Genomic DNA, 27,997 nt, shown 5'->3' with positions numbered 1-27,997 from the left:
GCTACTTGTTTTCTTTGTATTTCCTGCACAAAAAGATGGCAGAGTCCGCTTCTAACGGGCGCTGTGTTGCTAGTGCCCACCTGGGAAGCAGAGCTCTGTGTGTGTTTTCCATGTGTTCTTTCGGTCTTCGCAGCCGCCTGGTGAAGCAGGTGCACCCCACTTAGGGAACTTAACCACAGGCTGAGCAGCGTATCTCTACTATTAGACACAAGTGCCTCAGTGGGATTTGAACACAGACCTGCACATCTCCAACTCAGGTGCTTCCTGCTACGCTGTTCCACGTTCTAAACCAGCTGGGAGCTTTGAGACTCTAGATAGCATTCATTCTAAGCTGAGCAATAACTATACAGATGAACATTCCATACATCTAGAAGCAGTCAATGACATGTAGAACTTAATAGCACAGAAGGGCAGCGCTTAGAGAAGGCAACTTCTGTCCTCAAGTTTTTTGGCCATGGATTCACCCTAAGCAGGCAGGTAAAGCATTTTTAAGGCTTCTAGGACCTGTAATCCCATATGAGGCAGCCCTCACAGTAGATGGGGTCCGAGGCCACTAACCCAAGTCCATAACTGCCTTACTATAATATATGTTTCCAATCAATTCAGAGAAGTGATCACCGCTGGTTCTTTCCCCTTGTCAGGGATGAAAACCAGTTCATTTTCCCAAATACCCTCCAGCTTAAAAACTAGAGGTTGAGAATTTCAGTGAAATTAAAACACCAGTCATTCTCACAAGTTGGACTTCATGAAAGTTTGAAAGTCTTGTGCCTTGGAAGACATGATCACACAGTTAAAAGGCACCCCACAACAGGGAGTGATTGCAACCCCCGCATCTGATAAGTGCTTAATAGCCACAATGTAGATCTCCTAAATCTCAGCCACGAAAACAAAAAACCCAATTTAAAACTGTGTGAGAACTTAAACAGACATTTCTCCAAAGCGTACAATCAAATGGCCAGGAAGCACGTGTAGGATGTTTACCGGCACCCATCAGGGAAATGCAAATCAAAGCTACAACAAGCGGGGCGCCTGGGTGGCTCAGTGGGTTAAGCCGCTGCCTTCGGCTCGGGTCATGATCTCAGAGTCCTGGGATCGAGCCCCGCATCGGGCTCTCTGCTCAGCGGGGAGCCTGCTTCCTCCTCTCTCTCTGCCTGCCTCTCTGCCTGCTTGTGATCTCTCTCTGTCAAATAAATAAATAAATAAAATCTTAAAAAAAAAAAAAAACTACAACAAGCTACCAGCTCATGGCCATTGTGATGGCTACTATATTTAAAAATAAAACAAAAAACCTGAAACTAACAGTATTGGCAAGGATGTAGAGATATCAGAACTATCCTGCCCTATTGGCGGTCAGCTAAAGTGGTACAGCTGCTCTGGAAAAGAGAGTCCTCAAAAAATTAAAAATTGGAGCTTCTAGGTTGGTGAACCTGTGTCACGCGCATGGAGAGGACACGAAGTTCCAAACCCTTCTCCCCTATCTCACCCAGTGCATCAATTCCATCTGGCTGTTGATTCCCATCCTTCATCATATCCTTTCATAACACTAAAAAAATGATAGAATTACCACATGATCCTGCAGTTCCAATTCTGGGTATGTAAAAGGACTGGGAAGCAGGGTCTTGAAGAGAGAAGTGCACGCCATGTTCCCAGAAGCTATTCACCATGGCCAAAATGCAGAAACAACCCGTGTCCACTGACATGAGTGCAGAAGCAAAACGCGGTGTGTTTTGCCTACCACAGAATATACTCAGCCTTCAAAAACAAGGAGACTCTGACCCCCGCTTCCACATAGATGAACCTCAAGGGCAGCTTACTCAGTAAAATAAGTCAGTCACATAAAGAAAAGTACCGCGACTTCACTTACATGACATTCTTGGATTAGTCATACTTGCAGGCGCAGAAGGGAGAATGATGGCTCCCAAGGGCCGGGGTTAGAGGGGTGAGGGGTAGAGAGTTTCAGTTTTGCAAGGGGAAAACGGTTCAGAAAATGGCTGGTGGTGCTGGCGGACGGCTACAGATTTCCCTCTAAGTACTGATTGGCTGTGTCCCACCACTTTTGGTGTAGTGTGTCTTCATTTCCATTCATCTCAAAGTATTTTCTGACTTTCTTTGTGACTTTATCTTTGACCCTTTGGTTATTCAGGACTGTGTTGGTTGATTCCCACATATATGTGAGTTTCCCAAATTGCTTTCCATTTTTTATTTCAATTCTCATTCAACTATGATCAGGAAACCTACCTTGTATCATTGCAATCCTTTTTACTTTTCAAAGCTAAGTTTCCATCTGAAAGTATGTTCCATGTGCACCTGAGAGGAATATGTCTTCTGCTGTTTCTGTGTAGAGTGTTCTATACATAGTCTTTAGGTCCAAGGGGTTCACAAGTGTTTCCAAGTCTTCTATTCTCAGTGGATCACATACAATTGTTTTCTCCATTATTGGAAGTGGGATATTCAAGTATCCAGCTCTGACAGTTGAAATGTTTACTGGTCCCCGCAGTTCGATCAGTTTTGCTATCATCATAAAATGAACCTCATTATCGCTACATTTCAAGTCTCTTGTGTCCAATACTTGCAAAGCCACTCCAGCTTTCTTATCGTTGCTGCTTGCATGACATATCTTTTCCCATTATTTTATTTTCAAGTTATTTGCATCTCTGAACATGAAGTGTCTTTCCTGTAGTCCTTATATACAGACAGTCCCCAACTTTACAATGGTTCAACTAACAATTTTTCGACATTACAATGCTGCAAAAGCAATATGCATTCAGTAGAAACCATACATCAAATGATTATTTTTTTCCTGTGTGAAACAACACTGTCTTGCGATGCTGGGTGGCAGCAAGTCACAGCATCTTGTCAGCCATGTGATCACAGGGGTAAACAACTGATACAACAATTCTGCTTTTCACTTTCAGTACAGTATAGCCAATAAACTACATGACATATTCAACACTTTATTATAAAACAGGCCTTGTGTTAGGTGGTTTTGCCCAACTATAGGCCAATGTAAGTGTTCTGAGCACATTTAAAGGACGCATGGCTGAGCTACGATGGTATGTAAGTTTGGTGTGTTAAATGTATTTTTTTAAGTTTTTTTTTAGTAATCTCTACACGCAATGGGGGGCTCGAACTTACAACCCTGAGATCAAGAGTTGCACGCTCCACCACCTGAGCCAGCCAGATGCCCCTAAATGTATTTTGACTTATGGCTCATATTTTTAACTTGCCAGGGTTTATCAGGACATAACCCTGTCCAAAGTTAAGGAAGATCTGTATTTGGAGCTTATATTTTTATCTAGTCTGTCAATCTCTGCCTTTTGATTGGATTCTTTAATCCATTTACATTTAATATTATGACAAAGTTGGATTTATCTTTGCTATTTTACTTGTTTCTTATATGTCTCAAGTCTTGTTCCCCTTCTATTCCTCTGTGCTGATTTCTTTCGTATTTAGTGAATATTTTCTTTTGTAAAATTTTAATTCCTTTAATGATTTTTTGCACTACGTGTTTTTGTTATGTTCATAGTGGTTGCTCTATGTGCTTACCATATACATCTTAACTTATCAGGATATTTCAAGTTTATTCTAACCTAATTCCAGTGACATATAGAAATGTTACACCTAGGGGCGCCTGGGTGCCTCAGTGGGTTAAGCCTCTGCCTTTGGCTCAGGTCATGATCTCCAGGTCCTGGGATCATGCTCTCTCCTCAGTGAGGAGCCTGCTTCCCCCCTCTCTCTGCCTGCCTCTACTTGCGATCTCTGTCGGTCAAATAAATCAACTTTAAAATCTTTAAAAAAAAAAAAAGAAATGTTACACCTATATAGTTTCATTTCCTTTTCCTCTGCTTTGTGCAATTATCATTAAACATATTATATCTGTGTATGGTACAAGTGCCAAATACACTGTTATAATTGTTACTTTATATGATCTTGTGCTTCAGAAAGAAACTGAGGGACTATATATGGAGTTTGTTTTACTCACCTTATTTACCATTTTCATTTCTCTTAATTTGTTTCTGCAGATTTGAGTTACCATCTGGTATCATTTCCTTGATCTAAGGCAGCTTTGCTCCCATCACATGTGCCATTATTGTTATTTGTATATTCTATCAGACCAGTGATACAATTATATACTTATTGTTTTCTACAGTTGCTTTTTAAATAAGTAGAAGAAATAAGTGTTTATTCTAGCTGTTATAATTACTTACCTTTGTGGGTGCTCTTTATTTTTTGATGTGGACCGAGTTACATTCTGGGGTCACTTGCTCTCAGCCTGAAGAACTTCCTGTAGTATTTCTTATCAAATGGCTGCTTGAGCAACTAATTCTCTCAGTTTATGTTTATTTGGAAATGCTTACCTTCATATTTGAAAGATAGTTTCTCATGGGGCACCTAGGTGGCTCAGTTGGTAAGCGTCTGCCTTTGGCTCAGGTCATGATCTCCAGGTCCTGGGATCAAGCCTCATGTTGGGCTTACTCATCAGCACAGAGTCTGGTTCTCCCTCTGCTTCTGCCTCTCCCCCTGCTTGGGCACTCTCCATCTCTCTCTCAGATGAAAGAATAAATAAAATCTTGAAAAAAAAATAGTTTTGCTGGATATAAGATCCTTAGTTGCCAGGGTGTTTTCCCCCCAGCACTTGAACTATGCCATCCCACTGCCTTCTGGTCTCCACTGCTTCCAATGAGGAGTTATTGGAAGTTTATGCTGTGGGGTTTCCTTATATGTGATGAGTCATATTTCTTTTGCTCCTTTGAGCTTTTCTCCTTGTGTTTCAGCATTTTGCAATGATGTGCCTGGGTGTTGATCTCTCATTTTGTCCATTGAGTCTATGAGCTTGGAGTCCATTGAGCTTCTTGGATGTATAGAAAAATGTTCTTCAATAAATGTGGGTAGTTTTCAACTATTTTTTTCTTTGAAAAATTTGCCTACATTCCCATTACACATATATTGATAATCTTAATGGTGTCTCACATTCACATTACTCTGAACTCTATTGTTCACGTACATATATGTGTGGTAAAATATACATAAGATAGTTTGCCATTTTAACCATTTTTAAGTGTACAATTAAGTGGCATTCAGTATATTCACAATGTGGTACAGCCACTATCCAATTCCAGAACTTTTTCATCATCCCAAACAGAAACCCTATACCCATTAAACAATAGCTTTCCATTCTCCACTTCCTCCAACCTCTGCTAATGTCTGTAATTTTTTGTTTATGTCTGGCCAACTTTTATACTTTAACCATAGCAACTTCCTTTTTATCGGGCTTTCATGGGAGGAAGGCAATTCTTTGGCTTAAAGGTATAAGTTGAAGAAAATTACTATCTGAGGAAAAATAAAAAATATAACCCAGATGGGGATGGGAATGGTGGTGAGTTTCATTTGAGAGGATTTTTTTTTTAATACAGAGAGAGAGAACACATATGCACGAGTAGGGGAGGGGCAGGGGGTGAAGGAGAGAGAATCCCAAACAGGGTCCACACTCTGCATGGAGCCTGATGCAGGGCTCGATCTTACGACCCTGAGATCATGACCCATGCTGAAATCGAGAGTCAGACGCCTAACTTACTTAGCCACCCAGGTGCTCCCATTTGAAAGGATTTTTTGAGTAGCTCTGGGGTCAGAAATTGTCCAATATGAAGTTGATATTCAGAGCCTGATAGATAGGAAAAAGGAAACATACATAATAACCAAAAGACGCATGAAAAGATGCTCAGTATCACTAATCATCAAAGAAAGGCAGTTGAATCCCCAATGAGATATCACCTTATACCTGTCAAAATAGCAATTATTAAAAAGCAATTTTGTTGTTTAACTCGGATACTATCGCAAAAGTGTTTCTGCAAAATGCTTCATCTTCAAAGAGATTCATGGAGGGGCACCTGGGTGGCTCAGTGGGTTAAGCCACTGCCTTCGGCTCAGGTCATGATCCCGGAGTCCTGGGATCGAGCCCTACATCGGACTCTCTGCTCAGCAGGGAGCCTGCTTCCTCCTCTCTCTCTGCCTGCCTCTCTGCCTACTTGTGATCTCTATCAAATGAATAAAATAAAATCTTTTTAAAAATTTTTAAAAATTTTAAAAAAGAGATTCATGGAAAGGACTTTACAAGCACAAATTTTTTTGATAACTTTAAAATCATAAAATTAAACGGGGTACAAATTTCCAGAATTAATAGAAAAACTGGATTCAAACAGAATACTAAGTATATGCAACTGAATGAAATCACAGCAATGATTATGACTTTTTACTACTTTTTGTTTGAATTACTGCTGATTCCCTAATGTTTTGTTTTTCCAGACCTAAGGCAGTGCCTTCTCTTAAATTATCTATGACTTATAGCAATTTGGTAAAGGATAGTTTTGTAAACAAAGATGAAATATTTACCTTTCCTCCGTAATTATTCCCTCCAGAATTCAGAAACTCAAGAGTATTTTCATAAGTTCAATAAGAATCTGTTTTCTTCATAACGGGACACAACTGGAAACACTGCCCATATGACCAAGGGTTTGATTAGAATGTCATATTTGAGGGAGATGAGCATAGACTCAGATACGACCACACAGCTTTCAGGAACTGCTTGGATAAATCAGTCTGCTTATAGATAAGTAAGGAAGGTCACTTCCTTTTGCTAATTGGGCCAACCTTTCAGATGGCTGGATTTGTTGTCAAAACCCCCTACCCATCCACGATGCTAGAGACCTCTGGTCCTCCCTGTGACCCATCTCTCTTCTATTTCCAACTACTCCCCACTCCGCCTTCGAAGTCACCTAAAGGAATCTGCCTTTCACGGCCAGAGCATCCGTGCCTCATGTTTACCTTTCTCCAATTATACCTGTACCTGCCCAATCAGACACAAATGCCCATGCAAATCACAGCATGTTCGCACCCCTGTGCTCTTATGATTACAAATCAGATGTGCCCACAATCGCCATCTCACCAATGGCAGCCATCCTTGCAAAGCCAAAGTTGTTCCTGATCATAGAATCACCCTTGATCATCTTGTAGCTGGACAAGGTGTCCATGCTGTGGCCAATGCCACATGCCCCACACTTCCGGGGAAGCTGAAACTCGGCGACATAAAGTCACCGAAGAGGCTACTTGGCTTACAAAAGCAATTCCTTCAACAGGGTCTTTCTCTGACTTGATTTTGATTGGTGTGGGTCTTGGGGACCATGGCTCCAAAGTGCACCCAGACAGTGGAAATGGTTCTGTTTATAATAAGCAGAGCTGGCTCCCTAGCACACTGTATGCCCTCAAAAGTTCCAGATGCACGTTCACGGCCACTAAGAACCCAGCCCACGAGTTCCCCAGGAATGGAGAGTCAGTTTCTAAGACTAAGGCAATGACCCACTAAGCAGCTGTGAGCCTTAAGTCATGACCTGTGCTTACCACAGAGCATCAACAAACACTGAGACCTTCAGGGACCAAGTGGGGAGGGGCGCCAGGGCTGTACATTTTTCTTTTTTCCTTTTAAAAATATTTTATTTATTCATCTGACACAGAGAGAGAGAGAGAGAGAGAGAGAGAGAGTGCACAGGCAGGGAGAGTGGGAGAGGGAGAAGCAGGCTCCCTGCTGAGCAGAGACCTGACATCAGGCTCGATCCCAGGACCCTGGGATCATGACCTGAGCCTAAGGCAGAAGCTTCACCTACTGAGTTATCCAGGTAGCATCCCGCCAGGGCCTTAAATTTTGATCTTGTCCTCAGGGGAGCAAAACGTTGGATTAAAAGTGGGAGAATTGTTTAAAAAAAAAAAAATCACAAGGCCACAGAAGGAATCAGTTGTGTTCTGTCCCAGTCAGCAAACTGAGACCTAACACGCAACCCAACTTCGGGCTTGGCTGCTCCCAGGTCACCGGACCTTCAGTCCCTGAGTCTGAACTGTTCTGCACCAGCTGGTGGTGGGGGGACCCTGACATGGGAAGAGATCATTCAGTCCCAACCCCCACCAGCAGGGGGACCTCTTGACTCAGGAAAGGGACTTTCAGCCCCGGGGCCCCAACTTGCAGGGGACCCCTGATATGGGGAGGGGAACTTCAGCCCTGGGTCCCCCCAGCGAGGGACCCCTGATGCTGGGGAGGACCTTCAGCCCCAGGACCCCACCAGGGATGGGAACTCTGTCTCGGGAGGGATCCTTCAGCCCTGGCTCCCCACCAGCGAGGGGACCCCTAATGCGGGGAGGGATCCTTTAGCCCAGGTCCCTACCAGGGAGGCGAAGCCCTGACATGAAGAGGGGACCTTCAGCCCCGGGTCCCTACCAAGGAGGGAACCCCTGATGCAGGGAGGGATCCTTCAGCCCTGGCTCCCCACCGGCACGGGGACTGCCTGATGGGGGGAGGGGGCCTTCAGCCCCGGGTCCCCACCAGCAGGGAGGACTACCTGACCCAGGAACGGGACCTGACTGGATCCCACCCAGTTCTCACTAGAAGCCCACACACCGCACCCCAGGCTCCAAGGCCACAGTGTGTGCCACTCTGAGCAACTCTGCTAGGTGGGATGCTGGAAGAAATTGTAGGTTTTTTTTTCTTTTTGGCAAAATAATAAATTATGTGAGATTGGCAGATAGTTGTTGCTGATATATTTTTCTCTCAATGTTTACAGAACTTTTCAAAATAGAAAAATTTTTTTAAAAAGAGTTTATTTGTGAAAGAGAGCACATGAGCGGGGTGAGGGAGAGGAACAGTGAGAGGCAGAGGGAGAAGACGACTCCCCGCCAAGCAGGGAGCCTGATGCAGGGCTCAATCCCAGGTCCCTGAGATCATGACCTGAGCCGAAGGCAGACGCTTAACCTGAGCCACTCAGGCTGAAGAAAAAAAAAAACAATTTTACAAACCACACAATCACTGGGGTCCTTGAGGATCTGCACACATTTTGGGGGGCTAATTGGCTTTCAGTTTCGAGACCTGGTCCCCGCCTTAAAGCTGGCCGACATTCCGTCTGCCACCTGAGGTGGCTGGAATTTTCCCAGCCGTAAGGACGAGATCCCACTTCAGAGAAGGCAGGCCTTCTGTAAAGGGACCGATAAAGCCCCTGAAGCAGAAAGGCAAGGGCAGAGGGGAGTGGGGCTGAGCAGAGGGCCTCCGCTGGGAGGACCAAGAGCCCCTCCAAGTCCAGCATTCCTTCATGCTCACCAAGGGGAGGACTACCCTGTAACAGCAGTATGTAGCTCTGAAAGAAGAACTCTCTTCTAGTAGTTTGCAGAACCTGAAGAGGGTGCCCAACGGCTCCTCGAAGGGATCCTGGAGTACCCGGGATCCCAGGGAGGTGATATCCTTCCTTGGTTCATGAGAAGTCCTGGCCAGCGGTCCCAGGTCCCGGAAGGCACCGCTGAGGTTGTTTTTCAAGGGTAGCTCTCCACTAAGACAGTCGGGCCCGCATGACCACACTGGAGTTGGTGACACGGGCTCCATAGTGACCAGCCCAGAACTGCGTGTCCTGGCCCCAGTGTTTGAAAGACACAAAGCGAACGCCCGTCTTGATGTTGGAGAACACGTGGGTGACCTGAAAGCAGACGTGGTTGTTCCCCTGCTGGACGGGATGGGGGGAAGAAGAGGATTCATCCAGGACGTTCAGCCTGGCATCCAGAAAGCTGGACAAGGAGTCGGTACACACAACCACAGTCGTCTCGGGCTCCCCACCAGTCAGAGACACAGATCTCAATCTTGCTGCTATCTAGAAGCTCTGGCCACAAACCCTTCTCCACCAGGTCCAAGACCTGTTTTTTGCGACACCACTTGTAGGAAGACACGAAACAGTTCTGCGAGGGGGCCCCTGGCACCTGTGTCAGGTTTACCTCCACCACCCAGCCCTCCCCACCGTGCTGCACCGTCCAACCCTGCAGGCCTTCCTGGCCGCCGGGATTGAGGATGAGGTTGCGCCCGAACGGTCGGAGCTCGCAGAAGCGGCTCAGGAGGACGCGCGGCTCAGGAGGACGGGCCTGGAGGCATCTCAGGAGGCCAGGCCTGACGTCGAGGCGCGCCGGCAGGCAGCTGCGGACAAGCGGCAGCAGGGCGCCCTGCTCCCGGGCCAGGATGCGCATCCACAAGCCTGGCTGTCCACCAGGGCACGCCAGTCCCGGCACACCCGGCGGCAGGAGGTTCGCAGCGTGCGCGGGGGCACGTGGCTCAGCACCAGCAGAAGCAGCTCCGGGGAGAGCCGGCTCAGGTCCAGCACCTCCTCGGGTTCCGGCTCCCGCGCGGAGACCCGGGCGCGCCGGCGTCGGGAGGCCCCGGCGTCCATGGTCCACTCCAAGAGCAGGGGCGGCGGTGACCTGGATCAGAGCCCAGGCTCCTCGCCGGCGGCTCTCTCCTGTCCTAACAGTTACCTTCCTCTTTGTAGTTTCAGCCCAAGCCTCTTTTGTAAAGGAGAAGTCGTGACTAATTTTGGAACAGAAAGCCCTCGCAGAAGAGGCTGTGGCCGCGACTGTCCCCGAGCGGCCGCGCGCTCGCGCCCTCCTAAGGTTCCGCTTCCCGCAGCAGCCGAGAAGCGCCGCCAGCGACCCGCACGCCCCACACCGCTCAGCGTTACAGCCAGCGGAGGGCAGCCTGCCTAATCTAGAGACCGCCGCTGACGTCACGGGGCGCGGCCAGTGGGGCGGGGCCAGAACGTGGAGAGAACCAATGGGCTGGAGGGACGGGGGCCGGCGGACCTTGGCGGCAGGACCAATGGGCCTGCGGGCTGGGGGCGGGGCGGGCGAGGAGACCCTCCCCCGCGGCGCAGGACCAATGGGCTGCCGTGGGCGCAGGCCACGGGGTTCCGCCCCGGCCTCCGTCTTCACAAGGAGCTGCCGCGCCGCTGCCTCGGAGGAACCCGGCCGGAAGCGAGAGCCGGTGCGGGTCAGCCAGCTGCCGCCATGGGGAACCGCGTCGCGCGAGAAGACTTCGAGTGGGTCTACACGGACCAGCCCCACGCCAGCCGGCGCCAGGAGATCCTGGGTGAGGCCGGGCTCGCGCCCCGTTATGTGCGCGCGGCTTCCCGCCGCCGGGGCGCGCTCTCCGCGTCGGCCTGGCGCCCGGGCGCCCGCGGCCCGTTAAAGAGCCGGTGGGGGACAGCGGCGGGCCGGGTCCCGGGGGCCCCGGCGGGGAGGTCCGGGTGTTCCCGGCAGGGAGGGGGCGCTCGGGGAGGCGGGGGTCCCGGCGGGGACGTCCAGGGGGCTTCTGGCGGGCGGGGGGCTTCCCGGCGCGCCCAACCACGTCCTTGGCTCGGAGAGCCTCCGGCGCGGGCCCCGGGAGCGCGGGCGCCGGCGGGTGCGGGGCAGGGCGTGGTCCTGGGCCTGCGAGCCCCGCGCCGCCGCGCTCCCGGGGGCTGACGCCGGCGAGCGGGCCTGGCCCGGGGAGGGGGCGGGGGGCTGCGAGAGGGGGCACGCCTGGAGGCCGCGAGGACCCGCGCACGGAAGATCGGCCGAGCTTAACCGGCTGCTCCCGCACTGGGCATCCAGGGCCCTTCGCCCTTGGCTCGCTAGGCCTCGGCGGGCCCTGCAAGTGGAGGGCGCGCTCAGCTGCCGGGAGCTGCTCCCAGGCTGCTCCTGGCGCCGGGGCCGGGCACTGTGGTGAGTGGGTTACAGACACCACCCCGCTGGGCGCTCGCAGGAACTAGTCCCTGGTACCCCCACTCTAACGACGACGAGTAGGTAAAGAGTGAGGAGGGGTGCAGGGGTTCGGATCGAGGCAGATGCTCTCCATCTCTTCGAAAAAATCAGGAAGCCAACGGGTGCCAAGTCGAATAGGAGGAATGTTTTCTCACAAAGCCCCTACCTGGCTTTTCTTCTCAACATCCATTTGCCCAGTGAGCAGAGAAAGCCAGCCCAAATTTTGCTGGGGTGTCTAGAGTTAGGAATTTCATGCTTTTAGAAATTGGAGTTAGTAGGTCCAGTTAAAGGGATTTTTAAAAAATGGAATCAGTAAATCGGTAGCTTGAATCTTTACAGTTGCTATTCAGGATAGCCTTTTAAGAGACTTTGGTTATTGGGTGTGTGCTTTCTTTTTATTTTTAATTAAAACGTATAGTTTGCATGATTACACAGGAGAGACAGCATTCGATGCATTTGATCTATGCCTTAGACAATCAACACGCCTGGTAAGAACAGTGCGGTGTCCACCTTGAAAAAGACCCAGTGCCTCAGTACTGGAACTTAGCCATGGATTTAATATTCAGATAATTAAGGAAGTGAAAAGATGCCTATTGATGCTTATCTTGACAATGAGCCTTTTCCCATATACTTAACATCACTGAACCATTTCACTGGGAAAGTGAAAGGATGACAGATTCCTCAATAAAAATATAGCCCTTTTCCCTGCAGGTGCAAATACTGCTCAGTATCCCATTTCAGGAGTGGAGATGGAATAATCCCAGGAAAGATGAGAAGACTTAAATGATAAAGAGATAATTCTGGAGTTGGCTGAGTTTTGGCAGGGGAGAGAGAGCCATGAGAGAACGTGGATGTTTTTTAACAACTGACATCTGTATGCTAAATGTGTGTTTGGAGTTATATTTAAAGTTCATTTGAAAGGTGGCTCAGTCAGTTGAGCATCTGACTCTTTTTTTTTTTTTTTAAAGATTTTATTTATTTATTTGTCAGAGAGAGAGAGGGAGAGAGAGCAAGCACAGGCAGACAGAATGGCAGGCAGAGGCAGAGGGAGAAGCAGGCTCCCTGATGAGCAAGGAGCCCTATGTGGGACTCGATCCCAGGACGCTGGGATCATGACCTGAGCCGAAGGCAGCTGCTTAACCAACTGAGCCACCCAGGCGTCCCGAGCATCTGACTCTTGATTTCAGGTCAGGTTCAGGAACATAAGACCGACCCCCTCCTCCCTCCGCCCAAGCCAGGTTCCAGGCTGGTGTGAAATCTGCTTAAGATTCTATGTCTCCCTCTCCCCGCCCCCCTCAAAGGAAAAAAATAAATCAAAAAATAAAAAAAAAAATGACCTCCTTAATGAAGGCTAGGAACGAGACCGTTATTAGTGGGTCAAGTAATACAGCACAAGAAATGCTCCTTTTACTGCCCATCCATAGGGAAACCGTGTTTTTTTAACAGCTTCATTAAGAGACAATGAACGAACTATAAAATTCATCCATTTAAAGCGTACAATTCAGTGTTCTTTAGTGTGTTCGTACAGTTGTGTAACTACCAGTACAGTCTAAGTTTTAGAACATTTTTGTCTTCCCAGAAAGAAACCCCATACTCAAAAGCAGTTCCTGTGTTCCCCAGTCACACTCCTCAGCACTAGGCTACCACTAATCTACTTTCTGTCTCTGGAGATTTTACCTATTCTGGACTTTTTTTTTTAAGATTTTATTTTATTTGAGAGAGAGAGATCATGAGCAGGGGGACAGGCAGAGGCACAACCAGACACCTTGCTGCGTAGGGAGCACAGCATAGGGCTCCATCCCAAGACCCTGGGACCATGACCTGAGCAGAAGGCAGACGCTTAACTGATTGAGCCAACCAGGGGCCCCTATTCTGGACACTTCATTTATAAGAAATTTATAAGCGGTAGTCCTTGGTCTTTTGTGACTGGCTTCTTTCCCTTACCATTATGTTTTCAAGGTTCATCTATGTTGTACTAGGTCAGTATTTTATTCCTTTTATCCACCAAGGAAAAGTCCACTGTATGGCTATTTCACATTTCATTTATTCATTCTTCCAGTTGCTAGACTGTGGGGTTGTTTTCACCTTATGACTACTACGAGTAATGCTGCTGTGACCCCTCACGAGGAAGTTATTAGATGGATGTGTTTTCATTCCCCTTGGATAGCTGCTGAGGAGTGGAATTGCTGGGCCGTTGGTAGCTCTGTGTTTAGCATTTTGAGGAACAGCCAGATTCTTCCAAACCAGCTGACCGTTTTACACTGTCACCGGCAACTTGTGTGGGTTCCGGTTTCTTCATATCCTGGTTACTGCCTGTCTTTGTCATTGTGACCATTTTAGCATGTGTGAACCGGCATCTCATTTTGGTTTCAGTTTGCGTCTTCCTAACAACTGATAATGTTGAGCATTTCTCATGTGCTCATTGGTCATTTGTGATTTTGGTATAGTATCTAAGAAATCATGAAGGTTATGGAGATTTACTTCTGTTTTCTTACGAGAGTGTTACAGTTTTCTTGTATTGAGGTCTGTGATCTGTAACTCAAGTTACTTTTTGTGTATGGTGTGAGGAAGGGGTCCATCTTCATCCTTTTGGATGTTCATAACCACCATTTGTTGCAAAAACTCTTCTTTCCCTATTTAATTATAGCGGTACCCTTGTATTGATTTTTATGTACTAAAATAAGCTTTGCCAACATTTGGTACGGAATTACTTGGAGCAACTTGATTTGTCTGAGAATGAGGCATGTGAATTTCATCATTTTAGACTTATCTAAAATGTGTATTGCCTTCTGTCCTTTGTCAGATGTGTCAGTTTAACCAAGTTTTAAATAAGGTAAAGATGCTGGAGCAGAAACACATAATACTACTTACTGAATGAATTCTTCAAGGAATTCTTTCTTATCCACCAATTAACTGAACAATTGTTATTCTATTGTTGGAGAGTTGCTCCCCAAATGCTCATATTTTACTGAATGACATGGTAGGAAAATTAGTTTTAGTCAAATTCACTTCTAGGCCTGTAGGGTTACTTTTTTTTTTGTCTCTTGCCTCCAGAATTATTCATAGTTGATAAAATGAACTAAACCAATGAAGATTAGAGTTTAGGGAGCAGAGAGAGAAAATGGGGAGTTATCCACTTGGGTTAGTTCCACCCTCATGTCATATATATAAAACTGACTTCAGTAGTCTGCTTTGTAGTATAAGCTCTCGTTGAATTCCTTGTTTCACATGTAGAGGAATGAGGATGAAGCTGCTCCTTTCCCTTCTTTATCTGAATGACCGAGCTCAAGAAGAAGGTCCTTTCCCCTCATGCTGTCCTGTGTCATACCTACTCAGCAACACATAAAACCAAAGACCCTGGGGCTCCCTCTTGTTGTGGGAGGAGGGGGTGGGTAAGATCCAGAGAGGAGTGTGCATTTGCCCTTAGAGGACACTTGCCCAAAATGCAGAGATTCTGTTATTGGCCTTTTTGGTCATATTTGGATATTTGCATGTAGATTCAACAGTGCAAATAAGAATCTGACAAATTAGCACCGTGCAGTTCTCACACATTATCCTGATTTCCTGATGCCTGTCAGGAGGCCACACAGGCAAAAAATCTTAGCTATCTGAATGTCTAAAAATAGGGAAGTGGGTAGAAGTTACAACTGGCAACTAGAAGTGATTCCATCATTATAAAGGAAATTATAAGATCTAAGTATGTGACGGGACGCCTGGGTGGCTCAGTTGGTTAAGCGGCTGCCTTCGGCTCAGGTCATGATCCCAGCGTCCTGGGATCGAGTCCCACATCGGGCTCCTTGCTTGGCAGCGAGCCTGCTTCTCCCTCTGCCTCTGCCTGCCACTCTGTCTGCCTGTGCTCACTCTCGCTTCTCTCTCTATGACAAATAAATAAATAAAATCTTAAAAAAAAAAAAAAAGATCTAAGTATGTGTCTTTTACAACAAATATATATCGTATGTAAGTACATTGCATATACATGATACGTAAGTATATACATATGTTGTACCTTCTGTCAGACACTGGAATAGATTTATCAGACTATGATCGCAACTTTGCAAAACTTACCAATTTTATATACAAAGAACTGTTAGGGGTGAAAAGGGAATTGGGTGCCATGAAATCTTTACTCATTTGTGATTTTCTTTCTGTTCCATGTGGAGTCTAGATTTTGAGGCTCATTTTTCCTGCACAGATTTGTTGTGACGTGGTATTTGGTAACTTTACTATTGGAATATACTCCTCCCTGTAGTGGATAAAGCCTCTAGTGGAGGGCATATCATGATTGGGAAAAAGGAAAAAATTAATTAATGTATTAATTTAATGGGTGTTGATTTAATCATAATTGCAGAACCAGTGTGTGCTCTTCTCAGTTCCTGGTTTGTTTGTTTTTCTTTACAGCAAAGTATCCAGAGATAAAGTCACTGATGAAACCCGATCCCAACTTGATCTGGATTATAATCATGATGGTTCTCACCCAGCTGGTTGCGTTCTACTTAGTGAAGGACCTGGACTGGAAGTGGGTCATATTTTGGGCGTATGCCTTTGGCAGCTGCATTAACCACTCCATGACTCTGGCTATTCATGAGGTCTCCCACAATAGTGCCTTTGGCCACTACAGAGCTATGTGGAATCGCTGGTTTGGCATATTTGCCAATCTTCCCATTGGCGTTCCCTACTCAGTCTCCTTTAAGAGGTATCACATGGACCATCATCGTTACCTTGGCGGGGATGGCATCGATGTGGATATTCCCACCGATTTTGAAGGCTGGTTTTTCTGCACCACTTTCAGAAAGTTTATATGGGTGGTCCTTCAGCCTCTCTTTTATGCTTTTCGACCTCTGTTCATCAACCCCAAACCCATTTCTTACCTGGAAATTATTAATACGGTGATCCAGGTCACTTTTGACATTATAATTTACTATGTTTTGGGAGTTAAATCTTTGGTCTACATGTTGGCAGCATCCTTGCTGGGGCTAGGTTTACACCCGATTTCTGGACATTTCATAGCCGAACATTACATGTTCCTCAAGGGACATGAAACCTACTCGTATTATGGGCCTCTGAATTTGCTCACCTTCAATGTGGGTTACCATAACGAGCACCATGACTTCCCCAACATTCCTGGAAAAAGCCTTCCACTGGTAAGTAAAGAGATTTGACACAAACTCTTAATTTCTGGGGGTTTTATGGCCAACATCAGTCTCAGCTTTCCCATTTTAAAAGGAATCTAGTAGGGACACGTGGATGGCTCAGTCAGTTACACGTCTGCCTTTGGCTCAGGTCATGATCCCCTGGGTCCTGGGGTCGAGCCCTCCCCTCCCCCCCTCAGGCTCCCTGCCCAGCAAGGAGCCTGTTTCTCCCTCACTCTCAAATAAATAAAACCTTAAAACATAATAAAACAAAAGGGTTCTGGTGTATTTTGCCCATCTAAACTCATCAAAGCAAACGACAGGTGTGCGTCCTTTGTGTGCCCTCCTTAGAGTCATCCACATTCCCTCTGAGTCCCAAAGCCTAGCAGTGGCCCTTGGGTCCAGAGTGCTGGAGGATCTGCCGACTTATAAACTATGTCAGAGATTGAGAAAGGAGTTCTGTGCAAAGTGAGCTCAAGTTCACCTCGCTTTCATTGCTGTTACATTGATTGGCTAAGATTTATGTGTTGGCTTGTTGGGAAATGCAGATGTCCCACGCAGTTGACCCGTGCATTAAAAAACAGTTTTCAGGGTGACAAACGTTTTGCAGGCAGGGCCTGCCTGTTCCCCACGTGGCCGGGTATTGTTTGTGGAGGACGTGAAAGAACACAGCTGGAGCCCCCATCCCTCCGGCCTCTGCAAAGGCCCACCTTTGTAACTTCGCTTATCTTTTTGGTGAATTCTTTTATTAGAGTTCCCTTCCTCAAAATCGGTGGCTTTTATAGTTTATTACCAAAAAGTGTTTCCATAATTCTAAAAAGGGGAATATGTATGAAATGTAATACTAGTTTTTTTTTTTTTTTTTTTTAAGCTCTGAGATAAGGGAGTTAACTTTTTTTTTTTTTTTTAGATTTTATTTATTTATTTGACAGTGCAAATGAGCACAAGCGGGGGTGGGTAGAGGGAGGGACAAAGGGAGGGAGAAGCAGACTCCCCACTGAGCATGGAGCCCAATGTGGGACTCGATCTGAGGACCTTGGGACCATGACCCGAGCTGAAGGCGCCCCCATCTTACTAGGTTTCTTGAACATTCCCCAACCCAAGAATTTCCTTGCTTCAGACATCACTTGCCGCAAGTCCCATGGTGAGCAGTGTCTGTTCCCTTCCTGCCCGCTGCCTGCTATCACAGTCCTGAGCTGCTGTGACAGGTGTCCTCAGAGCTCTGGTCTTCCCTTAGTGGCTCTTCCTGTCAGGTGTGCATCAGGGAGCATTCTGTGCTGTGTCCTCAGCAAATCACTGCTATTTCTTGGATCCTTATATTACGGTGGTTACAGTGCACGATGTTAACAGGTGTGTGTGACAAGGTTAACAACCGAGCCATCCCAGGTGCCCCATGGGAGCTATTGCCAAATATTTTATGCCATCATATCTACCCAATTGAATTTAATGGATTTCCTCATAAGATTTTAACTATTGACGTGATTACAAACACATGAGAACTAAGTGTGACGTCTGATTACGAGTGGATTCCCACTCGAGGAAAAGAAAGGTCTAGAGAGGACATAGGGTCACTGGGGAAGCTTTACATCTATAGCGTATCACAGAGAATATTGTGTTGCTGTTAACTTTCTTGGGTGTGAAAATAGCATGGTGGCTTTGTAGGAGAACGTCTTTGTTCTTAGGAGGTCCGTGTTGAGTATTGGGCTGGCATGTTAGGGGTGAGTTGTCACATGTCTGCGGCTTGCTCTCCAAAGGCTCAGCAGAGAGAGCATATTAGATGGTGTATGTCCATGCAGAGACAGGAAGCGACTTACGGTGGTGGTAGGCCTGGGTGAAGGGCATAGAGGTGTCTGTTCTGCTCAACTTTTCTGTAGGTGTCACATTTTTCAAAATAAAATGTTTGGGGAAAAACCATGCAACTGGAGCCAAGTTTGAAAGCAGGTGTAATGTGTCTTGTGTTGCCTGACCTGTGCACACGCCTGACGGCAGGGGAGGCCTCGTTCGCCTCTTTACTAAAGAAGTGAATTTCCGGGGCGCCTGGGTGGCTCAGTGGGTTAAAGCCGCTGCCTTCGGCTCAGGTCATGGTCCCAGGGTCCTGGGATCGAGCCCCACGTCGGGCTCTCTGCTCACCGGGGAGCCTGCTTCCTCCTCTCTCTCTCTGCCTGCCTCTCTGCCTACTTGTGATCTCTGTCTGTAAAATGAATAAATAAAATCTTAAAAAAAAAAAAAAAGAAGTGAATTTCCCCTTACTTTCAAAGAGGGTACAAAGCTGGTTGCCCTTTAAACAAAATCATCATTAACCACAGAGTTGATCCTTGAACAACACAAGGAGCGGGGGCACCAAGTCCCCACAGGGTTGAAAATCCACATGTGTCTTTTGATGCCCCCGAAATATAACTACTAGCCCACTGTTGACTGCAAGCTGAACCCTGATGTAAGCAGTCGGTTAACATGTATTTTGTACGTTATACGTGTCATATACAGTGTTCTTGCAATGAGGTAAGCTCGAGAAGAGAAAGTGTTAAGAAAATTGCAAAGAAGAGAAGACACGTTTACAGGACTGCACTGTGTTTAGTGAAAACACGTCTGTGTATACGTGGACCCATGTGGCTCAGACTGTGTGGTTCAAGGGTCAACTGTACCTTAACTTATGGGTTTCTTTCTTTTTTATTTTTTTAATCTTCTTTTAAAAGATTTTATTTATTTATTTGAGAGAGAGACCGCAGGGGGAGGGGCAGGGGGAGCCCAATGCGGGGCTCGATCTCAGGACCCCGGGATCACAACCTGAGCTGAAGGCAGACCCTTCACGGACTGAACCACCCAGGCGCCCCCATCTTACTAGGTTTCTTGAACATTCCCCAACCCGAGAATTTCCTTGCTTCAGACATCACTTGCTGCAAGTCCCATGGTAAGCAGTGTCTGTTCCCTTCCTGCCCGCTGCCTGCTATCACAGTCCTGAGCTGCTGTGACAGGTGTCCTCAGAGCTCTGGTCTTCCCTTAGTGGCTCTTCCTGTCAGGTGTGCATCAGGGAGCATTCTGTGCTGTGTCCTCAGCAAATCACTGCTATTTCTTGGATCCTTATATTACGGTGGTTACAGTGCACGATGTTAACAGGTGTGTGTGACAAGGTTTCTTGTAACAGCTTTAGTAAGATATAACTTACATCTGTAGCTCAGCTATTTAAAGTGCACTATTCGGGGCCACGCGGGCAGCTTAGTCAGTGAAGTGTCTACCTTCAGCCCAGGTCATGATCTCAGGGTCCTGGGATTGAGCCCTACATCGGGCTCCCTGCTCAGCAGGGAGCCTGCTTCTCCCTCTGCCTCTGCTGCTCGCTCGCTCTCTCAAATTAATTAAAGCTTTAAAAAAAATAATAAAATCAGACGCGCCATTCAGAGCTTGATGGGACAGTCTGTGATCCTAGAGGGTCGAGTATATGTCACTGTCAAACTGCTCTGTGCTGGAGTCCGGCCGCAGCTCTTACATATGAGCGTTTGGGGAGGGAGGTGGCCGGAGGGTGGTTCCTCTTCTTGGGGCTTGTGTCCGGCGTCGGCCGTCACGTCCGGTCTAGCCGGACTCCGCCAGCACTCACTTTTGCATGTCTGCCCTCGCAGGTGAGGAAGATCGCCGCTGAGTACTACGACAACCTGCCCAACTACAACTCGTGGATTAGAGTACTGTATGACTTCGTGACGGATGACACCATAAGTCCCTACTCGAGAATGAAGCGGCATCAGAAAGGCAAGGTGGTCCTGGAGTAAAGGTCCTTTGGACTCAAGGAATTCTCTGTGGAGCTTCATGAGGGCTGCAAAGTGGGCTTTCTGCGCTATTAATCGAAGCCCAGCGAGGCGGAGAGGCTCCTCGTGTGGGTCCCAAGCGTGAGCCCCGCGGTCCCCGGAGCTTCCCCGGCTTCCCACCGTCAGCCTGTCCAGCCCGCGCTCAGCTTTGCTCCCACCGAGCGTGTGTGTCACATCATCATTGTTGAGGACAGTTTCCCTGATGCCTGACATTTTGTAAGCGTATCGTAAAGAAGCTTTAAAAAAAGCTATTTCTAGTACATTATTTTCACTATAAAGTTGTACTTTATTAAAACAGCTAATAAACTGAGCTATTAATCACAGTAGTATTTATCACATTTTCATACTTTACTGTCTTTATATAATACAGTACTGGGGTGAGTTTACTTTAAAATGCCACCACCCGGGGCGCCTGGGTGGCTCAGTGGGTTAAGCCACTGCCTTCGGCTCAGGTCATGATCCCAGGTCCTGGGTTCGAGCCCCACATTGGGCTTTCTGCTCAGCAGGGAGCCTGCTTCCTCCTCTCTCTCTGCCTGCCTCTCTGCCTACTTGTGATTTCTCTCTGTTAAATAAATAAATAAAATCTTAAAAAAATAAAAAAATAAAAAAAATAAAATGCCACCACCCCCTCTAAAATCTGGAAAGATCTTTCCCTGTAAGCTGAATTTTTAACTTTTACTATTGTAAGTGGGACTGAGATGATACACTCCTGAATCCTGCAAAGCCTCATAAATAAATAAAGGACTTATTGAGATCGATCACATCCAACACTGAACTTCCTTTTCCAGACGCAGCGACTCTCAGAAGTTGCTCCCCCTGTATTGCAGCAGGATGGGGGTGCGGTCTGACAGCAGACAGCTGGCTTCACGGGGCCAGTACCCCGGGCCAAACTGTGTCACTGGGGTAAACAGAGTGTGACGTGGCAAAGTGTTTTATTTTTTCATCTTCATTTTTCTTTTTTTTTTTTTTTATTAGAGGGAGAGGCAGAGGGGGAGAGAGAATGTCACGCAGCCTCCACACCCAGCAGGGAACTCAACTAGGGGGGAGCTCTTGTGACCCTAAGTTCATGACCTGAGCCAAAATCGAGTCGGTCACCCTAACCGACTGAGTCACCCAGGCACCCCATGGTGAAGTATTTTAAAAATAATAACGTGGTATTCATCAGACTCTCTGCTTCTCCCTCTCCCTCTGCTGCTCCCCCTGATGGTGCTCTCTGTCAAATAAATAAAACATTTTTTTTAAAAAGGGAAGCCTGGGTGGCTCAGTTGGTCAAGCTAAGCCTTTGGCTTAGGTTGTGATCCTGGGGTCCTGGGATCGAGTTCCGAGTCACGCTCTCTGCTCCTCAGGGAGCCTGCTTCTCCCTTTCCCTATGCTGCTCCCCCCACTTGTGTTCTCTGTCAAATAAATAAATAAAATATTAAAAAAATAAAATGTATCAGAAAAATCAAGTAGTTTGCAATTTGTACAGAACAGCAATCCTCAAGCACCCTTTTTTTAAAATAAAGATTTTACTTATTTATTTGCCAGCAAGCAAGAGAGAGAAGGAGCAGGAAGAGCACCAGGCAGAGGGAGAGGGAGAAGCCAACTGCCCGCTGAGCAGGGAGCCCGATGTGGGACTTGATCCCAGGACCCTGGGATCATGACCTGAGCCGAAGGCAGATGCTTGACCGACTGAGCCACCCAGGCGTCCTTCTGAGATGTTTCAAATTCTGATTCCTGTAATCACCAGCTGCACTGTATCCTCGCTCTCAGAAGGCTAGGCAAACCTGCTCTACAGACCTCATTTCATCCCCAGAGTACTTTGCTTTTCCTTCCTGGCCCTCTCACCTGGGAAAATTCCTAAGATCAAAACTATTGCTTCAAGAACCATTGAGTTCACGGTTGAGAGTGATAATAGCACCGACTCTACAATTCAAACACCCTCGCTCAGTGAAACAGCATCTGGGAAATGCACCCATCGATGTGATGCATTAAGTCGACTATGTTCTCTGGCAGGCAGGCCTCCCACTCTCCCGACCTGCAGAACTTGAGCCACTGGTTTCACTCAGCTCCCCATCCGGCTCGGCCTTCTCTGAGCCCAGTTACCGTGGGGCCACGGTGCGCACACTGTCCTCCTTCCCCAGACCTGCTGTCAGCTGTCACGTTACCAGTTCTCATTCGGGTGGCAGGTCTCCTGACCAGTCCAGTGCCCAGCTGCCCATTTAGCCCATCGTTTCTGTCCCCGGCAGTGACTTTTCCAAAGACAGATCTAGGACTCTTAGGGGGCAGTAGGAAGGCTGATCCTAGCGCCTCTAGAGCACCAGGGTTGGGCATGAGAAATCCTGTGGCTTTGCACAACTCTCCTCTGCCGACATCTTTTCCTCCTGGTCTGCTTCGCTCATCTTCGGAGCTCATGCCAGGCCTCTGCAGCCCTTTCCCACTCCCTGGCAGGTCAGCCACCACTCTTTTGGACTCTCCAGAAGATTCTGTGGCCCCACAAACTGTTTAGAAATGTGCAGATCGTTTCCCCATGGGGCAGTCACTCCTGAAGGGCAGGAAGATCTTTACTTCTGTTTGCCAGACCTCGCAGGGTCAATGGGGGGAATAAAAGGAAAGCCACGTGCAGAACAGAGCAGAAGCTGGAGGGGAGGTGGCTGACCTTGGAGGGGGGTGTACTGCGAACAGTGGACATTTGCCGAGATTCCCTGACCTCGGCTGGGCCTGCACTAGCTTACCGACCCTTCCCGTTGGATAGAGCACTGTTCCTATCCTCATCGTGGACAGGAAAAGACAGGCTCAGCGGGATGGAGTCAAGGAGCCCGAGGCCACGCTGAGTGAGCTGCAGCTCCCACCATGGGACTCGAGAGCCAGAAGTGTCGGAGCCCGGCGTGGACGGGCATGGGAAAGAACATGTTCCCTCTGCTGTCAGCCACCCTCCTCCGGTGAGCCTGCGGGTCAGGCTGCATCTCGGGGGTCTGACTTCTAACAAAGTCAAAGTCTTTTTTTTTTTAGAATTTGGCTTTTTACAGAACACGTTACAAAAGAGGTTTAGTGAAAACGACCGAAGTCCACAGCCTTCTCGGCCTCCTGAGATTCTTCCGTGTCCCCGCATCCTCTTCGGGGGCGCCAGTGTGGAGGGGGCAGGGCCACCGGCCCCCCCACCCGAGGCAGGTAAGGATCCCGATGTTGACATTGGCCAGCAAGCCCGTCCAGGAAGGCTCAGTATTTACACTGGCAGCCTACACGAGGGCATTGCTGTCACCTACGTGACTGTGCCCAGCCCATCACGGTGTGCAGCACGAGGCCCCAGCCCTGAGCAGAAGGCCCATCTAAACTTTGCTGTGGGACATTAACAGGTAAATTCATAGCAAACGCATTTCCTATTCACTCCCCAGGCATGTGGCCAGCGTTGCATCAGGCAGTGAGGATGCGGACAAAACGGGGCCCCAAAGAAAGAGCCAATGCTCCAGCCCTGGGATTGCGTGTGGAATCCGAAATCAGTGCCTGAAACAGGGTAGCCCACGTGGCCGTGGCTGGGGCGAGGGGACTCAGGGCAGCCACCAATGCCACACCCGCCCTGCAGGTCACTGTCGTGTATACCCTGCGTGGGGCTGGCCAGGGAGGGACCCCGCGCGCCGGCTCAGGAAGAAACGGCCAGAGAGACGCGTGCCCGCCCCTCCACCTGCCCGGCTGACTTGGAGACTCCATGTTCAGACAAGGAAATGTGTCGCTTCTTGTCTGGCTGGGAAAGTCTTCCAGGAGCTAAGCTGAGTCATGTGGAATGAAGCAGGGAAGCGAGGATGGGCCGGCAAGCCCTGAACACCCCTCAGAAACCCCAGGACAGAAGCAAAGACCCTCTCGGAGGCCAGTGGGGGGGGGAGGGCAGCGCACCCCACGGGCCGAGGTTGAGGAGGGCACAGTGCCTGGGGGGCGCCCCTACGGGGAGAAGGGGCAGGATGTGCGGGGCAGGGCAGGCTGGCACGCTTCTGGGAAGTTAATGACAGGGCTGAGGGAAGAGGAGGATGGGCGCGGCGTCTGACAAAAATGGGCTCTGTGCTTGCCAAGCCCGCTCTGGAGGAGCTGATGACCCAGCGGAGAGAAGTTTCCCAACGCCCACATGTAAAAGCAACAGTGCTGTTGGGCAAGTGGCCACGAGCACAGGCTGGCGTGATTCGGCGCACGAGACCCAGAGCAAGAGGTGGGGCCCCGGCCTGAGCTGCTGGGCGCCTTCCTGGATCTGAGGCACAAGCCTGGCCTTTTCTCCTCAGGGTAGGACCTGCTCAAACACCAACGGTGTGTTCACAGTTTCCTTGTGTTGGAAACCCTCTGTGGGAAAGGCCTAGAAGAACTGCATGGCCCTCGGTGCTGGGTTCTAAATCCCCCTAGATCAGCAGTGTGTGAATCCAGGGAGGGCTCTGTGGTCTCCCTCCCACGGCGGCTGGAACAGGCTGTCAGGAAGGCCTGAAGGAGACCCAGGGGAACGAACCATCTGTCACAGAGGGAACAGGACAGTCTTGTGTCGGGTTAGTGGCTGAGGCCCCACATTTCCCTCCCAGGTAGCAGCCGAGAGATTTGGGCGCAAGGGGGTGTCTCCCCTCCCAGCCTGACAGGTGCTATGTGCTTCCACGGGATGGGCCCGAACAAAACCCAAATATCCATGATCCCTTGGATCCGGGGGTACTGGGCAGCCTCACATATCCTTCTGTTGACGGAGCAGAGAAGCAGGATCACGCACTAGGAAAATCTCTGCCCTCTTGGAATGCAACCGTCATTGTCCTTTTAGCTCAATGTCAAGTATGTGATCTTTTATCCTCGGTTAATGGAGGAGGATGAGAGCCAAAGTTCAGCACCCTGCATCAGGTTGGCTGGCCAGCGTACTCTCCGAGGCATGTTCCCAGCTCCGGTCCTGCTGCCCCTACCCTGCCTGAGGAGCCTCTCCCTGTTCCCGGGCAGATGGAGGGCGCTGGGCCATCCAGCCTGGAACCCTGGGTCTGGCCAGGAGGATGTTCTTCCTGGGCCGAGGGCTGAGGGCCGAGGGCCCGGTCCCATCCTCTCGCCAGGCTTCCCACCTCCTTCCAGGGAGACAGCAATGGTTTCACAGGTGGGTCCTTATCTCCAACCTCATCAGGTCATAAACAAGGCTGCATAGCTTTTTGGATGCATCTGCGCCTCAGTACAGTGGACAAAGAAAGAGTGAACAGAACACACATCACAGAGGACCCTGGGGCAGCCCTCCCAGAGGGGACCATTATCCTGACTTTTGTGCATCTTTGTTTTTACGAAGTTTTTTTTTTTTTTTAAGATTTTATTTATTTATTTGACAGGGACACAGCGAGAAAGAGAACACAAGAAGGGGGAGTGAGAGGGGTGCCTGGGTGGCTCAGTGGGTTAAGCCTCTGCCTTCGGCTCAGGTCATGATCCCAGGGTCCTGGGATCGAGCCCCGCATCGGGCTCTCTGCTCAGCAGGGAGCCTTCCTCCACCTCTCTCTCTTGCCTGCCTCTCTGCCTACTTGTGATCTATCTGTGAAATAAATAAATAAAATCTTAAAAAAAAAAAAAAAAAAGAAGGGGGAGTGGGAGAGGGAGAAGCAGGCTTCTGGCCGAGCAGAGAGCCCGACGTGGGGCTCTGTCTCATGACCCTGAGATCATGACCTGAGCCGAAACCAAGAGTCGGATGCCACCCAGGTGCCCCCCAAATCTTTTAATTAGAAAATGCTTTTAAAATTGGAGTTAACATACAATGTTATATTCATTTCAGGTGCAGAACATACATTCGACGATTCTATACGTTCCGCAGTGCTCGCCCTGGGCAACCACATGATGTTGTTAGGATGCTACTGACGGGTTTCTCCATGCTGTACTTGCATTTCCGCGACTTATTGGTAACTGGAAGTTTGTGCTCTTGATCCCCTTCACCCAAACCATCAGTCCTCTGCATTCAGGCGTGTGCATCAGTTGGTTCTTTAGATTCCGCATACAAGTGAGATGATGCAGTAGCTCTTTGACTCGCCGCTTGGTCTTACCCACGTGCAGAGATGCAACAGGCCTACAGTTGTTCCGGAGAGCGGAGCAGGTCCGAGCCTCACTTGGTAGGACCCTGATGCCCCACTGGAAGCCGGTCCCCACAGGCAGCTGGAGCAGAGCCTGGCTTCATTCTCCATGGGGTGCCCTGAGGGTTCCCCAGAGGCACATGGCAGGGCACCATGTATCTAGGTGCTACCCGTCTAGCAGCGAGATGCTCAGAACAGAGTGGGCTGCTCTGGCCTTTTTGCCTCCAGACTCGCGCTGGCTGCCAGAGGCTGAAGTCTGTGTGCTCAGGTGCTTGGGAAGCAAGGTGCTCAGTACTCCAGGGAATGGACAGAAGAGGACAGAGAAGTGGGCCAAGCACATGGTGGGCGTTCCGTCTTCATGTTTAAAGCACTGCTCTGTGGTCATGACCTGTGATGACCTGTGCTCAGGCTGCCCAGACCCACCACCCCTCCCCAGAGGCTCCTGGAAGAGGGCCTGCCACTGGGGTTGGGGGTGCAGAAGCCTAGGGAAGGTCAAGTCCATGCCTGGAAGAACTCAGGTGCACACTGGCCTGCTCGTGGAAAACCTGCCACAAGAGGTGAATGGCAACCCCAGGCCCTTGGCACGATGGGGGAGTGCATCCAGAGTCTTACCGCCTAGAACCTGGACATGAGGCCTGGGTGCCTGGCTCCCTCCACAGGGGACTGCAGCCTTAGAGGGTGTGCGAGCTGTTTGTGGGTGCTGAGGAGGCCGGGCAGGGAGTCCCCGGTCCTGCTCCCCTCTCTGGGGATATGCACTCAGGCGAGCTCTGTGACCTGGAGGAGAGGCACCGGGGCCACAGCCCATTAGAGTCAGCTCTCTGTCCCCGCCACAGCCCATGCACTGCTGGGGGTAAACCATGTCGAGAGCAATCTAAAAAGGGGCCAGATCATCACCTCCCCCATCTCAAGGCTGGCGAGCCCCTGTGGTTGCAGAACACACTGGCCACGCATTTCTACCCTGGGCGTCACTAGCGTGTGTTCCTGCACAATTCCTTCCTGAGGCTCCCCACCTTTAAACTGCGAGAGTGGGGTTCTGGGGGTCCTCCTCGGGGTGGGGGCGTTGGGAATCAGAATCGCCCGGGAGAGTGTGTGAGCGGGATTCCCCGCTCCCCACCCAGCGACTCTGATCCAGCCCGTCAACGGCGAGGCCAGGTGGCATGTTTTTGAAAAGCCTTGGGTGATTCTTGTATAACCCTAAGTTGAGAAACACTGACATGATTCAAACGCCTGCTGTGGCATTACAACTTGGGAAGCTGCTGGTAATATTTTCCAAGACAAAATCCACAGGGCCGTGGAGCCGGATGTGCTCAGACCACTGGAGGCGGCCTTGTGGGGACATGGTCACTGTCTTCCAGAGCCTGGAAGACACAAGCTGGCCTCTGACACTGCCGCAGAGAGGTGGGCGCCTTCTGTTGTCCCGGGAGTTCCCCATTTGCCTGATTCCTTCCATCTT

General features: G+C 49.0%; 2 protein-coding genes across 2 annotated transcripts; one reads left to right on the top strand and one right to left on the bottom strand.

Moving 5' to 3' along the window:
* Positions 1-9,292: 9,292 nt before the first annotated feature.
* Positions 9,293-10,521, bottom strand: LOC125086391 (F-box only protein 27-like). The gene is given in 3 exon segments (XM_047705682.1): positions 9,293-9,590; positions 9,592-10,052; positions 10,055-10,521. Coding segments are annotated over 3 exon segments (879 nt in total). The 5' UTR covers positions 10,245-10,521; the 3' UTR covers positions 9,293-9,362.
* A 233-nt stretch (positions 10,522-10,754) lies between these two features.
* Positions 10,755-20,838, top strand: DEGS1 (delta 4-desaturase, sphingolipid 1). The gene is made up of 3 exons (XM_047705116.1): positions 10,755-10,939; positions 15,991-16,733; positions 20,333-20,838. The coding sequence occupies exons 1-3, from the start codon at positions 10,858-10,860 to the stop codon at positions 20,477-20,479; spliced, it is 972 nt and encodes a 323-aa protein (XP_047561072.1). The 5' UTR covers positions 10,755-10,857; the 3' UTR covers positions 20,480-20,838.
* Positions 20,839-27,997: the final 7,159 nt, after the last annotated feature.

This window comes from Lutra lutra, chromosome 15 (genome assembly GCF_902655055.1).
Source record: "Lutra lutra chromosome 15, mLutLut1.2, whole genome shotgun sequence".
In the NCBI taxonomy this organism is placed as follows: Eukaryota; Metazoa; Chordata; class Mammalia; order Carnivora; family Mustelidae; genus Lutra; species Lutra lutra.
This window is presented reverse-complemented; position numbering and strand designations above follow the sequence as displayed.